Raw genomic sequence first — 15287 nt, forward strand, 5'->3', positions numbered from 1 at the left:
CAGTAAAAATAAAACCTAATGTACCCAGCTCAGGAGATTGGAGGTGGAATAGGGGGATTCACTGGATGAAGGGAAGTTTACAGCAGCTGCAAATAAAACCCCTGGCTTTGTGGTGTTCACTTGTAGTTTACTTCTCTGGCATCCTGGGATTTAAGGGGCAGATGCAAAGTGAGGTTCTGAAGTGCGTTGCTGAGACATCCCTGCACCAGCTTAACCATTTCGTGGCCAAATGCACCACTGAATTTGAATCTGAACAATTCATATCTATCAGTTAGAAATGGACATGATGCACCCTTTTTAAAACTTTTCTTGCATGTAGGGCCGTTTAGAGAAGCTTATAGTCTTGGGAGCAGCAAAATGTCTTCCCTTGTAGGTTTTTCTGATTGACTTCAAGGAATATCAGAAGATGGAATTATCTAAGAGCAAAGCTTGGCTTGTGTGTGTAGTTGCTGCTGAAGCAGGAATACATGAAGGATTTGTAGGATTGTCTGGACCAAAGTTTGTAGGGTGACAAAGAACCTACTGTGGGCTGCAGCTCCCAGCAGCAGGATGTGTGGATCCCAACATGTTATTGAGAAAGGCTTTGAAGTGTGGCACTGTGGACTCAGCCTGGCTTTCCATTTAAAGTTAGAGGATGGGTAGGTCTGGGTCAATTGAGAGAGATTTTCCTCGGGTTTCTCCCCCCTTTCTTCCCCTTGATGGTTGTCTGGGGGGGGAAGAACCTTTTAGGGAGGACCGGATGGATTAAGCTTTGGAGTGGCCTGAGCTGTAATCATTAGCTGGGTAGTGAGGGCAGTAAAGGAAAGAATGTTTATTTGCAGCTTTTTGCTTTGAGACTTTTGTGGTGGTTCTTTTAGGAGTGCTGTAATCTCAACTATTCACTGAGGGGGGGGTGGGGGGCTCCTTATGGCCTGGGGGATACAAAGGAGATTTTAATGATCAGGGCACTTTGCTGGGGCTCATTCCCAGGGCAGTTGTGATCTCTGAGCTGGAGGAATATCCCATTAAAAACCTGCCTTAATTCTAGAAAAATTCAACAGACACATGATAAATATTTTGGTGCTTGTAAAAAGAGCACCAAAAAATGGGATACTCAAGGTGAGAGGAAAAGGGATCTGCTGCCTCTCTCCTGCTCGGAAAGCAAATGGGCAAATGACAAAGCAGAGCTGGTAATGGGATGGCAAAACATGTCCTGACCAAAGGCTGCGCTTGCTGATAGAGCCAAGATTATTTACTCTGTTGTAAACCAGGGAAAGCATTTTAGAAGCCATTATTAGGCCACATTTGGATTTCTATTCATCCTTCATTTCAGTTTATTAGGCTTTGAGGGACCCTGTGCAGCTGCTGTTTGAACTGCAGTGAGCGCACACGCAGAGCTCACTAATGATTCCGTTAATGAGAACGGGCATGGAAAACAGGCAAATGACAGGGCAGTGTATTTTGCAAGGATTTTTCTTTTTCCTCCCATCTATCTGTTTTAGTTAACTCCTTTCAGTAGTGTGTGGGTTCTTCAGGACTTCCCCAAAAGAGGGTCTGAAGACTTGGCACTGGCAGCACATTAATCTGAGACTTCTCTGTGTCTCTTGATGCCTGCCCCTGTTTGAGGTTGAGGATCTAAGACCTCTACTCCTGGACGAGCTCAGGGTACTGATTTTGATGTAAACCAGGTGTAGCTACCACCCTTTGCATTGTTAGAGGTGTAGTTTATCCAAGGAAAGGCCTCTGGAGCAAACAGCAGGAGCTGGGGTGGTCTGAAGCCGTTTCAACCTATTTTCAGCAAATGTAATGGCTGGGGCTGGGAGCCTGCAGCGCCTGTTCCCATCCAACAATGCCACTGCACCAGGAAATCGAGCTGCTGGATGGGAATTCTGGAAAAGACTGCTGTGCAGCTGCTCGGTGCTGCGCAGGGAATGAGGCACGTGGGATGCATTCATGGAAATGCACAGGGCACTGCCGGCCTCGCCGGGCTTCCCAGCAGAATCTCTCTTGAATTTCCAGCCTGGAAATGCAAACTGCAAGAAACACCAGGCAGTGTCCTGTCGATATTTGTAATACACAAGGAGTGTATTTGCAGTTTTGGGGGAGGTATAAAAGAGGGGGATTTCTTCCATTCTGTGCTACAAACGCAGCAGGTGGAACAGAGGCAGTGAGGCGCAGATGATCCCCCCACCACGCATACAAACTCCGGATTGCTTGGGTGAAAGTGCCCTTGGAAAGTTCAAAAGCCTGGGATATCTTCCCATTCAGCCCCTGCAATATGCATATTGAAAAGGATTTTACAAACCAAGCCATCCTTTTCCCATTGCGTTTAATCTTTTCTCGGTGCCTGCAGAGATCCTGGGAGTTCAGAAGTTGTTCCTCCTCTCAAAAAGGATTATGCTTTTCTTAATATTGATACTTAGAGTTGCTTCCCAAAGGAGATAGGATCTGAATTTTGCTGAAAACTGTAGTGCATAAAGCTTGTGAATCTGCTTTTCTGGGGAGACTTGGACAGCTTTATAAACAGACAAATTTCAGTCAAAATCTGTGTCCATGCATTTCTTTGCAGTGAGAAGCCTCATGCCTGAGTTCCCAATGAACAATGTTAACCTCAAGCACAAATAGTTTAATTTCCAGCTCTCTGATCTCATGGTGAAAAACTCCATGAATGCAACACTTGGTGGTTTATTTGGGATTTTCAGGAGTGACTGTTTGGATCCCCAGACTTCTTGTGCTTGCCAAGCTTCTTCCAGTTTCCCAAAGCCTTTCTTGTTTTTAGGAGGAGCCTAAAAAGGTTTGTTTCACATATGACCTATTCCTAAATCTGGAGGGGAACCCACCTGTGAACCACCTTCGTTGTGAGAAACTGACTTTCAACAACCCCACCAAGGAATTCAGGCGCAAACTCATCAGGGCTGGAGGGGTAAGTGCCCAGCTTGGGATCCTGAAAGGAGTGGGCTCATTTTGCTCTGAGGTTTCTTTAAGCCCAACAGGCTTCAAGCAGTTTTCAACATTCATTTAAAAGATGACCCAGCCAGTTTTGACTCGTGGTTATAGGGCTGAAGCATTTGCAGCAGAACAAATTCATTGTTGATGTGTGATGGTGATTCTTCATTTGTCAGTTTAAATGTGAGCATTAATATCAAAGCAGAAGACTCCTCTGGAAGGTGAGATCTGCTCTGGATGTTGCAGGCAGCCAGGCAGCTGCAGTTACCTGTGACCTTCCTGGTGCCAGGAGCTGGGTCAGTACAGAAAAGCTCAAGGAAACAGAGAGGCTTTCAAACCATTTTTTTTTTTTTTTAGCTTAATACTTAGTTCTTTCTGGTCAATAAATGACCTCTAAATCTGCCATCAGCTACTTGTGGCTTAGATAATAAAAAAAATTAATGAAATTTGGACAATCTAGAGTGAAAACAGTTGTGTGATATTCTCTAGAAAACCCAGTGAAGTATGGGTTGCTTCAGTAGCTGAACCCTTCCATCTGGGAAGGTAATGAATGGTGATAAACTAAAGGATAATCCTCAAATAACTGCAGGATCTGGACAAATCACTCCAAGCCATAAAGTGCAAGAAATTTTTAATGAGCCACAGGATGTCAAAGCCTGGTTGGACAGGGCTTGGAGCAACCTGGGATAATGGGAGGTGTTCCCTGTCCATGGGAGGGTGTGAAATAAGTTGAGCTTTAATGCCCCTTCCAATCCAAATCACTCCATGATTCCTGTTCCTCGGTGTGCCAGTGCTTTCCTGTACTGGGCAGAGAGAGGAAGGTGCTCATTTCTGCCCTAGGATGGCTGGAATATGTCTGCTCTCTAGGATTTTCACAGTATGGTATTTTAGTCCTTGTGTACTGAGGTGTTTCTGCTGTTAATCACTTTTGATGCCCTTTCTCTGGTGGCAGTTTTCCACAGAATTATCCTGGCAATGTAGGGAAGGTAAGAAGGGAATTGTTCCATGGAGCTCAGTGCTTGGTGTTAAGATTTTGTGAAGGGAAAAGCCCTGTTTTTTTCTTTTTTTCCCTGAAAGAGTGAATTCAGCTTCTCTTAAACCAAGGAAGTCTTGCTCATTCCTTCCAGATTTATCTCCCTACCCTTTTTCAGGGGAAGAGCATTTGCAGCAGAACACACAGTTCTTGTCCAGAGCTTTATTGCCTGCCTGTGCTCACAATATTGGCATTCCCTTTGGGAAAGACACTCGATATTGCATTGCTGCCTTTCAGTTTTTGTGGGTTTAATACTCTGTATTTGAGGAGTTGCCTTGAAACTGAGCATTCCATAGATGATATCTTTTTATGGCCTTTAAGCAGGCGAGGAAAAAAACATTGAAAAGATGAATAATAGTGTGTTAATTGAGCAAGTGGCTTAACATAATCATGTGTTAATAGTTAATAGTCCATGAGACTTTGTGCAGACATAATTTCCCTCCTCTTTATTCCCAGGTAATGGTGATGCCAGAAGGAGCAGAGACTGTTTCAAGGCCAAGTCCCGATTATCCGATGCTGCCCACGATACCTCTCTCTGCCTTCTCTGATCCCAAGAAGACCAAACCCTCCCATGGGTCAAAGGTCAGTGCAGCACACGTTTGGGTCAGCCCGAGGTGAGGGAGTCTTTCAGGCCAGGCTGCTGAGAGCTTGTTCAGCAGCTGTTCCTGGCTGCTGCTAATTCTGAACCTCCTTGTACTCTGCAGTTCAGTAGTTAATGGTCTGGAACTTCCCAGCCTTTAGGAGGTTTTTTTATGATCTGATAGACTTCTCTCCAGGGAAGTTTTGAAAAGAAAATTAAATGTGCAAGACTGGGAATTTTCAGTGAATCTTATCTTCCTTAAAGGCAGATGAAATCCTCTCTGATTGTTCTGGTTGTGCCCTCCATGCTGAGGATGGATTCTGTGGCTCTCTCACTGTGTGCCATGCCCAGCTGCTGAGTCCCTGCACCTCTTGGCAGGAAGACTGGGTGGAAAGTCAGCCCTTCCTCTCCTCAGGGCACAGAGAACACCAAGTACGCTTCCTTTGATGCAACGGGTGCTTTCCAGATTGGATGTTTGCATCCAGCAGTAGCCAGGTCCTGAGACTTCCAAAGAACCCCAAGTCTTTTCTTTTTTTCCCTTATGTACTGAAGCTATTTTTGTATAATCCTACATGGGAGAAACAATCCCCAAGCAATGTGTTTTGGAGTAGATTACATGCACTTTATCAGCCTGAACAGTCACAGGTATTAACAGCAATTCATTTTCCAGTGTAATTCAATTCTGATAGCTATGTTTTTCAGGGCTCTAAATACTTTGGCACTTCAGTTATGCCTTCTGATGTTATGAAACAGAGTGAAGATGACTTACCTGTTAGTGGCTGATTTAATTTTGGTCGGGAATTAAGCCCTGGAAAACACAGCAGAGAAATAAATGGCTCTGAGATGAGCTCTGGTGAAAATTGCCAGTTGCTAAAGAGACAACATTCTCCCGCTTCCCTTCCTCCAGGGTGCCCTGAGAGGTGCATCTGTGTTTGCAGTCAGGTTAAACCTGAATTAAACATCTGTAGATGCTTCTAGACCTTTGACAGGCCCTGGAAAGGTGCAGAACATGTTTTATCCTTTCCTAAATGTTGAAGTGAGCACTGCTAGCTTGTGTGCAGCAGCTTGAGGGAGGTGTGGATGTTTACCTGGGCAGGTGGGGGTGGATTTCTGCACAGAACAATCGCTGCCATGTGATTTATGAGGATGTGTTTTATCATTCTGTGCAGAGCTGCAGTTTCATACCCAGCTTGCTTGTTTCTGTTGCTGAATTTTAGGATGCAAACAAGGAAAGTAGCAAAGCATCCAAGCCACATAAAGTAACCAAGGAGCACAGGGAAAGGCCCAGGAAAGACTCTGAGAGCAAAAACTCCTCCAAAGACCTTGAGAGAGAACAGAACAAGCCTTTGAAGGACTCCTCCAGAAAACCAACTGAGAACAAACTGCCTAAGGAGGAGAAGGCACCTCCAAAAGCTGCTTTCAAGGAACCAAAACTGGCCGTGAAGGAGACCAAACTGGAGAACACATCTCCAAAGGGGGGGCCACAGCCGGAGCTAAAGTCTTCCAGCAAGAGGCCCTCCAACGTGGAGTCACCAAAGCCTAGTGCCAAAAAACAAAAAAAGAGTAGCTCCAAAGGGGTGAAGAATATCCTGGGGACATCTCCCAGAACCTCGTCTTCCTCATATCCAGAGAAGAAACAAACCAAGGAGAAGATGAATGCCAAAGTGGAAAAGGTAAAATCTGAGAGTGAGGCCAAGGAAATCAAAAAGCCCGTGGAAATGGAGGAGTCAAACTCAGAGGATGAAACTTCTTTCAAGTCAGAGGTGAGTAGGGATTTATTCTTTACCAGAATTTGAAAGGATAATGTTAAATCCCTGCCTGAAAAAGATGTTAAAAATAATCTCTCAGAGAAGATAAAGCAGCAGATTGGTAAATGTTTAGGCTGGGTTGCATCTCCAATAAAATTATTTGAAACTCCAGTCAATATTAAATGTTCCTCCTCTGTGGTTTAGCTCCTGTTTCAGCTACAAACTTTTATTGAGATTTATCTGCAGGCAGTTACCTAGAAGTCAGAGTTTAAGGTTATGCTCCCTCATTCATCCCTTGCAGTGACATCTACAGAACTACCAGAGATACAGAGACACTTTCTGCCTGCTCGTGATAGCAGTGTTTTAGAGGGTGATCTTATTTCAGAAAAGAAGGAAATCATCTCAGTAATGAAAAAACCCAGTATTAAATTTTAAAATGTAAATAAAGCCCCTCTTCCTGCCATGGCCTCTAAGAAATGTGCCATTGGCTGAAGCTCAAAATACAACCACATGCCTCTAAATCTAAATAAGTTGTGTTGTGAAACATAAAACAAATTATGTTCTTGTACTACTATTTTTAAAAGCTGTCTAAATATTTTTTCCATTTTACAACTGAGAACATTCCTCATCCTCTGTTTTTTAAAAAATGTTTTCTAAAAGAAGGCAAAATAAAATGCAGGAAGGGACAGACAAATCCAAACTCTTCCTACTTTTCACTTGTATATTTGTTATAGAGAAACCATATATCTTGTAATAGGGGTCACAGGATAATGTCATGGGAATTCTGGAAGTGGTTCCTGCTGACCACTTTAAGAAAAAGGTTTATTTTATTAAGATGAATTTTCTAGGGACAGTTTGTATTATGAATTAATCAGCGCTGTGATACAACAAGTATTGATGTGTTTGTTGGGAAGGGTTTCTTTCTGCAGGATTCCCAATAGAAGAGTTTATTGGGCAAGTGTTAATTCCATAGTGCAGGAAAGTCACATCCCTGGAAGTGTCTGAGACCAGGCTGGACAGGGCTTGGAGCAGCCTGGGATAGTGGCAGGTGTCCCTGCCCATGGCAGGAGGTGGCACAAGATGAGCTTTAGGGTCCCTTCCTACCCAAACCATGCTGGGATTTTGTGACTATTTCCCAGATGGATTAAATGTGCACACTGGGCATTAAGAAGAGGCAGTTCCTCTCCCCTTTTAGCCTTCTACCCAAAGTTCAGCAGTGCTCAGCAAGCCCCACATTTCAGTTGCAGGCACACAGCTCTCCTTGGGACTGGGACTGTGCTGATCCTGGGGTGTCCCCAGCCCCTCTTGGTCCCAGCAGTGTGAGCTGATGGTGCTGGAACCACAGCCTGTGCCAGTGGGGCTCAGCATCTGCTGCAGCCTGTCCTGCCCAGGGTCCTCACTGCCCCAGCTCCTGCTGGGTGCTGGACAGAGGATCTGGGGACACTCAGTGACAGACAGGGAGCGGTGGCAGCTGCCCCTCACAGCAGCTGAGGTTCCTGTGGAACCTGAGCCCCAGGGCACAGCAGCACCCGGCCTCTGGAGTCCTTGTGCACCCCAGGGTGAATCTCCCTGCTCCCAGCACTGCTGGTTGCTGCTCCAGGTTTCTCCTGGCACAGCTCCGTGTGGAGCCGTGTGGGAGCCACATCACTAAAGTGAGGGAGCAGCTGGAGGTGGACCAGGGCCCGGAAACTCTTAAATCAGCTCTGCTGCTGCAGCCAGGGATTGTGCAACAGCTCAGGGGCTGCAGCTCCACGGTGGCTCCCTGCTGACATCTTTGCAGGCTGCTGTGGGGAGGAGCAGCCCTGTTCCCATTTGTGCTCCTGGCCTGGGAGCTCAGAGGGGGATTCTGCAGAGGGATGAAGGAGTTTCTCCTGCTATTTCAGCTCCTGCTGGAAATTACTTGGCTTTTTTTTTCTTTCCTTCCCCCATCAAGTCCAGTTCCCTGAACTGGCCTCATGCTTGGCTGGCTCAGTGCTGACAAAAGGGAGAGGCAGGGATGGGAGGCAGAGTTGCTTTTTGCCATTGTCAGTGTTGCTTTGGTCTCATCCCAGTGACAGTCAGTGAGCACACGGAGCGTGTCCGTCTGCATCCTCCTCTGGCTCAAAGAGCTGGTGGTGGTAATGGCAAAAGGAGAGATGGGTTATCTCCAACAACTGCTGCTTAGCTCCTCTTAAGTCATCATAAGGGAACACCTGCAGATCACCAGGAATGAGGGATGTAGCATTGGAGCTGTGGGTCAGATGTAGGAGCTGTGCTCCATTACCTTGAAAATATTCATAAAATCCAACAATGGTTTGGGTTGGAAGGGACCTTAAATATCATTCAGTTCCACCCCTGCCATGGCAGGGACACTTTCCACCATCCCAGGCTGCTCCAAGCCCCGTCCAGCCTGGCCTTGGACATTTCCAGGGATCCAGGGGCAGCCACAGCTGTTCTGCACAATCTGTTCTCTCTGCTCTCCACTTCTATGCTGGAATTTCCCTAAACCTCAAGGGCTGCTGCAGTGTGCCAATAGACCTGATACTGGAATTGTTAAATTATTCTCCTTTGCTCCTGAGCCCTTCCCAAGGGTTGTAATACCGTTTTTGAGATATTTTCCCCCTTCTTACAGTGAAATAACGAAACTCTTGCCAATACCTGGGTGATGGTGTGGCCAGCAGGACCAAGGCAGGGATTGTCCCTCTGTGCTGGGCACTGCTGAGGCCACACCTCAAGTGCTGTGTCCAGTTCTGGACCCCTCAGGGCAAGAAGGACCTTGAGGGGCTGGAGCATGTCCAGAGGAGGGAATGGAGCAGGGAATGGTCTGGAGCCCCAGGAGGGGCTGAGGGAGCTGGAAAGGGGCTCAGCCTGGAGAAAAGGAGGCTCAGGGGGCCCTTCTGGCTCTGCACAAGTCCCTGCCAGGAGGGGACAGCCGGGGGGGTCGGGCTCTGCTCCCAGGGAACAGGGACAGGAGGAGAGGGAACGGCCTCAGGGGAGCCTCAGGTTGGACACCAGGAAGAATTCCTGCATGGAAAGGTTGGTCAGGAATCAAAAGGAGCTGCCCAGGGAGGTTTGGAGTGCCCATCCCTGAAGGTGTCTGAGGAAGGCCTGGATGTGGCACTCGATGCTCTGGGCTGGGGACAAGGTGGGGATGGGGCACAGGCAGGAGGGATTCTGTGAGGAATTACAAAGAAGGGCAATCTTGGAGGAAAAATTCTGCTGCCACTTTCACTTACCAGTTGCTGAAGCTGCCAGTGTGCCTCTCTGTGCCTGTCTCAAGGTTTTTATAGTATTAACCCTTCCTGTGTCAAATTATTCATCATCAATGGGGTATGTGTAATTCTTCCAGCATCAGGATTTGGCAGCAGTAGTACTAAGTGGATTCCTAGGAATGAAACAGTGAAACGGAAATGTCGATTCCCAGGCAATTACATTTAAAAAGGCAAGATATTCCAGTACTTTGAGAATCTTTAAACTAGAATCCGCCTGAGTACCAAAGGAAACCCATTGTAAGGGGATTTTAGGAGCTGTTTGGGGGCAGAGGGGGTTGCTCTGGCCTCTTCTGCCCTCTGGCGGTTCCCAAGGCTATTGCAGGTGATTGCAATCAGTATCGCATTTACGATTAAAACCTCCCAATCTCACCCAAATTTCCTTCCTGGATGCTGCTGTTACCAGTAGTTCATTTACTCTTCACTCACTCTTACTGCACAGGATACTCCTGCTATTTCTGCCAAGTGCTGAGCCAGGAGTTGGGGTCACAAGGGCTGAGTTGGTCTCTGTTATGTTTTCACAGTGAAGTGGAGCCAGTACAGTGGATCACTCAAACTGGTGCAGAAACAACTGGGTTTAGGATATAATAATAATTTAGAATTAATTTTGGAGTCATGTGAGCTAGTTGGGATAGCCATCCCCATGTCTGTGAGGAAAGGAGTAGAGAACTGGGATTGGTCATTGGAGAAGAGTTGGGGTGACCTCATTGTGGCCTTGCAGTGCCTGAAGGAGCCTGCAGGAAAGATAAACTGTTTCTAAGGGATGGAGAGACAGGACACAGGGAATGGCTTCCCACTGCCAGAGGGCAGGGAAAAATGGGATATTGGGAAGGAATTGTTCCCTGGCAAGGTGGGGAGGCCTTGGCACAATTCCCAGAGCAGCTGTGGCTGCCGCTGGATCCCTGGAAGTGTCCAAGGCCAGGTTGGATGGGACTTGGAGCAGTCTGGGACAGTGGTTTGGATTAAATAATCTTTATGGTCTTTTCCAACCCAAACCACTCCATGCCTCTGATTCCATAGTCTGAGGTTCAAGGGAACCTTGGTGGGTACAATAAATACACTTTTTAATAGGGTTTGGGTAGTTTTGGGTTCTGCAGTGGTCATCTGTCACACTTCAAAGTAAGGGCTGTCATTTCAATGTTTTTCAGATGCTCTGTATCATCATTTGAGGGGCTTGAACCTCGTGGTGTGAAGGGGTTTGATGGGAGTCCTTGATGTTGCTCCTAGGAGTGCTGAGCTATATCCTCCCAGACTTCCATAAAATCTGGTTTTATTCACCTCACATTTTGTTTCTTCCCATAGCCCTAAGAACTGTATTCAATGATGGGTGATGCTGTAGAGTGCTCAGATGCTCCTGCCTCACAGTGCTTTGTGCTCTGGTTTTCTGGATTAGAAAGATTAAGATTCTTTTTCTTTTGTTTCCCTTTTATGGGGGGTTAAGTCTGTCCAGTCCAGCCCTTCCAACTCCAGCTCCAGCTCCGACTCCAGCTCTGACTCTGATTTCGAGCCATCTCAGAACCACAGTCAAGGTGTGTTGCAAGAAATAGTTTGTTAAAACCTTCCTTGTGTAACCTTAAAAGGCTCAGGAGAATTAAATTTGCTTTTCCAGCACTATAATAATACAGTTTCTTGCATGCAGCCATATGTTGGAGCTGTGATGCCTCAGCAAGAAAAGGAAATAATGTTATAAAGTCATGAACAAGTATTTTTCTTCTCTTGGCAGCTAATTTATGAGTAGGGAATCCCTCTGGACTTGGTTCTTTCCCTTTTGGCTTTGGTTTCTGCCTCAGTTTATAAATGTGTTGCTGCTGCCTGATCTGTAGAATCACCAGAACAGTTCTCCTCCAACCTCATATATGTTTTATTAAAAATTATAAATGTGCCATTCATCACTTTGCCGGAGTGTAACAGCTCCTTTCTCAGATCCCTCCACAGATAACACAGAGAGGGAAACTGACAACAGTAAATGTTCCAAATGCAGCAAATGCTGTGCTGCTCCTGTCTCCAGTGACATTTAAATCAGCCCCACACGCATGAAAAATGTGTCCTTTTGTTCTCATTTGGGAAGGGAGGATTTGGGATGGGGGGGAGGGAGTTGTAAAGTTTGTAAAGCAGATTTTCAGCTCTGCTTTAGCTCTGAGCCTGGGACAGGGTGTCCTTTCCCAGTCACATCTCCCTGGGAGTCAGGGCGTGTCTCAGGTGCTGGGGTTGGGTGGAGATGTGCTGGTTGTGTCCTGGTGCTGAATTCCCTTCTCCCATCTGCCCCAGGGCCCCTGCGCTCCATGGTGGAGGATCTGCAGTCGGAGGAGTCGGATGATGACGACAGCTCCTCAGGAGAGGAGGCAGCAGTCAAAGCAAACCCCGTCAGCCGGGATTCCAGGTGGTAACAAATCCAGAGCAGAACTGGTGTGGGTGTTTGGGTGGCTCTTTGGCCTCTGCACTTGGGATTTTAGGGTGCTCTCCATTTGGAGGGAGCAATCAAAGGGCCAGGGCTCTGTGTGGGAGGGAAGGAGGGGCAGAGTGTTGGGTCACTCAGCACAGGATGGGGACACAGAGCTGGTGACAACAGGCTTGGCTGAAGAGCACAAAGAGGGGAAGGCACTGTGGGAGGAGCTGAGCTGGCAGGTGTTGGTGACTGAGCCCCTTCAAACAGTCACCTAATTGTGACCCTCAGATCTCTGCAGAGCTGCTGGAGTGGGACAGTCTGCAGAGATTAGGGATGCCTGGGACAGGCAGAGTGTGCTGCTCTGGCTGTCTGGGACTGACAGGGCTCAGGAGTCACTCTCTGCCCACCCTGCTCCACTCCTCTGGACTCAGTGACAGCTGTTTCCTGCTCCCTGGAAAGAGTTGAACTTCATCCTTCTTCCCTCAGGAAATGCTGTACAGCCCAAACCTGGAGTCACAGTGAATACTTGAACCTGAATGCTTGGCCCAGAGAGCAGCTGCACATTGGAAATGCTGCTGGTGGTTACCAAAACTAACAAATTTCCATTATTGCACTTGTCATCATCAATGAAACAATAACAAAGAGACTTTGATGGGTATTTTTGTAGACCTTTAGGGGACAACCAGTTTAGTTCACCAGAGGTAGATACCTGCCATAGCTGTAGGGCCAAAGGAGAATGAGAATAAATAGGAAATGTTAGAGGTTACACCAGCAGCAACACTAAATGCATTTTTTGCCTGTGGAGGTGTCAGTGAGCCTCTCATGCAGGTACTTTGTAGCACTGGGAGGAATTCCTGAAGCAGCTGCTGTTTGTGAAATGAAGTGGTGCTTTGTTGTTCTAGGGGACTTGTGTATGCCAGAGCTGAACTGCTCCCTGTAATGTGTCACCTAAAATTCCCTGCTCTGGGAATGCAAGGTGACATCAGCTGGGGAAAAAGGGATTCTTGGAATCTCCAGCAGCCCATTCTCCCAGCCAATGCAGTAGTCTGTGATATAGAAGAGAATTTCTCTCAGCTCTGGGTGGCTCAGCTGGCAGCTGATGAGTTTTCTGCTGCTGGTGATGCTCATTCTGTGCTGGTGGTTTTTCAGACTGAGCCTCAGTGACAGTGACAGTGACAACAGCGCTGACTCGTGCCCGCCCAGCCGGGAGCCGCCTCCTGGGCAGAAGCTGCCCCCAGCAAACAACAAGGTATGAAATCCCACCTTCCCACAGCTCTGCTTCCCACCTCCCCTGCTCCCTGCCTTGGAAATTCTCACTTCCACCAAATTTTCCCCATTCCTGTCCTCAGCAGACAGGTGATTCCTCCGCTCTGCTGTGATGCTCCTCTGTTTCCTGAGCTAATTTTGGTCCTGTTGTTGGTTTCTTTTCCTCTCAGGCATCTGGAAGGAAAAGCCCAGAGTCTTGTAACAAGCCAGAGAAGATCCTGAAGAAGGGAACGTATGACAAGGTGTGTCCTGAGGAGAGGGATCTTTCATGATGTCCTGGAGTGCCAGGACACAGGGAACGGCTTCCACTGCCAGAGGGCAGGGATAGATGGGATATTGGGAAGGAATTGTTCTCTGGGAGGGTGGGCAGGCCCCTGGATCCCTGGCAGTGCCCAAGGCCAGGCTGGACAGGGCTTGGAGCAGCCTGGGACAGTGGAAGATGTCCCTGCCATAGCAGGGGTGGCACTGGATGGACTTTGAGCTCCTTCCAGGCCAAACCATTCCAGGATTCTGTGATTGAGGAGCTGAGCGTCACAGAGCGGTTGGGCCTCACTGTGCACAAAACCACCTGAATCAGCCCAGCCTGTTCATTGTTCTGTCTCAGCAGGGTAGAAGCTTGAGTTTAACAAAAACCAGATGTTGAAAGGACAGACTCTGGAGAGTGGCACTGCAGAAATTGCATACATTAAATAGCTGGAGCCCCAGGTGGTGTTCACAGGCAAAATGTTGAAATTGTTGTATTTGTTTGCCCTTTGTCTGAACCAATGGCCTGGTCACTGCTGCAGTGCTGGGGCACTTCACTCAAAGGCAGTTTCATCTGGCTTTGATCTTATAAATTAAAGATTATTTGATGCTCTGCTTTGCAGGTTTAGCTGGAACCTTTGTTCAATGAAATTCCCTCCTTCCTTGCCTCCAAGGAGGGCAGAGCAGTGTCCATTCTGTGATTCACTGATTCTGTCAATCAGTTTTGCTGATACAGACCTGTTGTTGGCTGCCTAAAAAAAACTAAAATTAAGAAAAAGCCTAGTATTAAGAATAAAACAAATCACTCTTACCTAAGAATAATGAACATGTTGAGCCTGTGAACAATCCTTTGTTTCCTGTTGTGGAATGGGTAAAACTGCCTGGGAATACAGTGCACTCTGAGAATTTTTCCTTACCTGAATGCAGATCATTGCTCAGCAGATTGCTGGGATTTTGTTCACTGGTGCACGTGATGTTTTCAGGTAATTTGGAGTTAATTGGGAGAACCCATTAATGAGGAGCTCACATTGAGGGTGAACTTCACCCCACTGATGTCCTCAAAGGTTCTGCCCAGTCCTTGGAGCTGGTTACAGGTGTGGGTGTCATGAAATTAAAAAAAATGGCCTTTAGAGCACTTGTATTTAAGGGAAGTCCTCATTTCCCTGTACTTGAGAAGGGGGAGGAGGCAGTAAAAAAGCAGGGAAAATGCCTGGAAGGGCCTCAAGTTCTTCTGATGCTCACTGGGGAAGTCCCTTTGGCAATACCTTCAGACTCTCCACGTGTCCCTGTTTGTGTTCCAGGCCTACACGGATGAGCTGGTGGAGCTCCACAGGCGGCTCATGGCACTACGGGAGCGCAACGTGCTCCAGCAGGTACAGAGCCCGTCCCTGCTGTCCCTGGGGATCTGGGTGTCCAGGGGCTCAGCCAGGCCCTTCCACGGAGCCTCTGCTTTGCTTTGAAAGCAGAAACATGGAGAAAAAAGTAGAATCAGCTGTGCATGTAATGTTTTTGTTGGAAGTGGTACAGGAGTGTGGTGTGGGCATCTTCCCTCTGCCATCCTCACAGCAATCCCAAAGTGGGGATCTCCTGGTCTGACTGACAGCGTGGTCTGACTGACAGCTTGGTCTGACTGACAGCTCCTCCCGAGGGGAGGCGGAGGGGCAGGGGCTGAGCTCTGCTCTGGGACAGGGACAGGAGCCCAGGAATGGCTGGAGCTGTGCCAGGGCTTGGGATGGATCTCAGGGCAAGGTTCTTCCCCCCGAGGCTGCTGGCACTGCCCAGGCTCCCCAGGGAATGGGCCCAGCCCCAAGGCTGCCAGAGCTCCAGGAGCGTTTGGACAGCGCTCTCAGGGATGCTC

The 15287-nt window shown here is 47.6% G+C and overlaps 1 protein-coding gene across 2 annotated transcripts in view; it reads left to right on the plus strand.

The window, feature by feature from the left end:
- MLLT1 (MLLT1 super elongation complex subunit) overlaps positions 1-15287 on the plus strand; it is a 32286-nt gene that overhangs the window by 12773 nt on the left and 4226 nt on the right. The window contains exons 4-11 of one of the 2 annotated variants that reach the window (XM_015651890.2): positions 2759-2902; positions 4415-4540; positions 5756-6301; positions 10967-11063; positions 11803-11914; positions 13070-13169; positions 13357-13428; positions 14731-14802. In XM_015651890.2, the coding sequence (XP_015507376.1) occupies positions 2759-2902; positions 4415-4540; positions 5756-6301; positions 10967-11063; positions 11803-11914; positions 13070-13169; positions 13357-13428; positions 14731-14802 (1269 nt within the window). The remainder of the gene's footprint in view (positions 1-2758; positions 2903-4414; positions 4541-5755; positions 6302-10966; positions 11064-11802; positions 11915-13069; positions 13170-13356; positions 13429-14730; positions 14803-15287) is intronic. The other variant, XM_015651891.2, reaches the window with a different exon arrangement.

This window comes from Parus major, chromosome 28 (genome assembly GCF_001522545.3).
Source record: "Parus major isolate Abel chromosome 28, Parus_major1.1, whole genome shotgun sequence".
NCBI lineage: Eukaryota > Metazoa > Chordata > Aves > Passeriformes > Paridae > Parus > Parus major.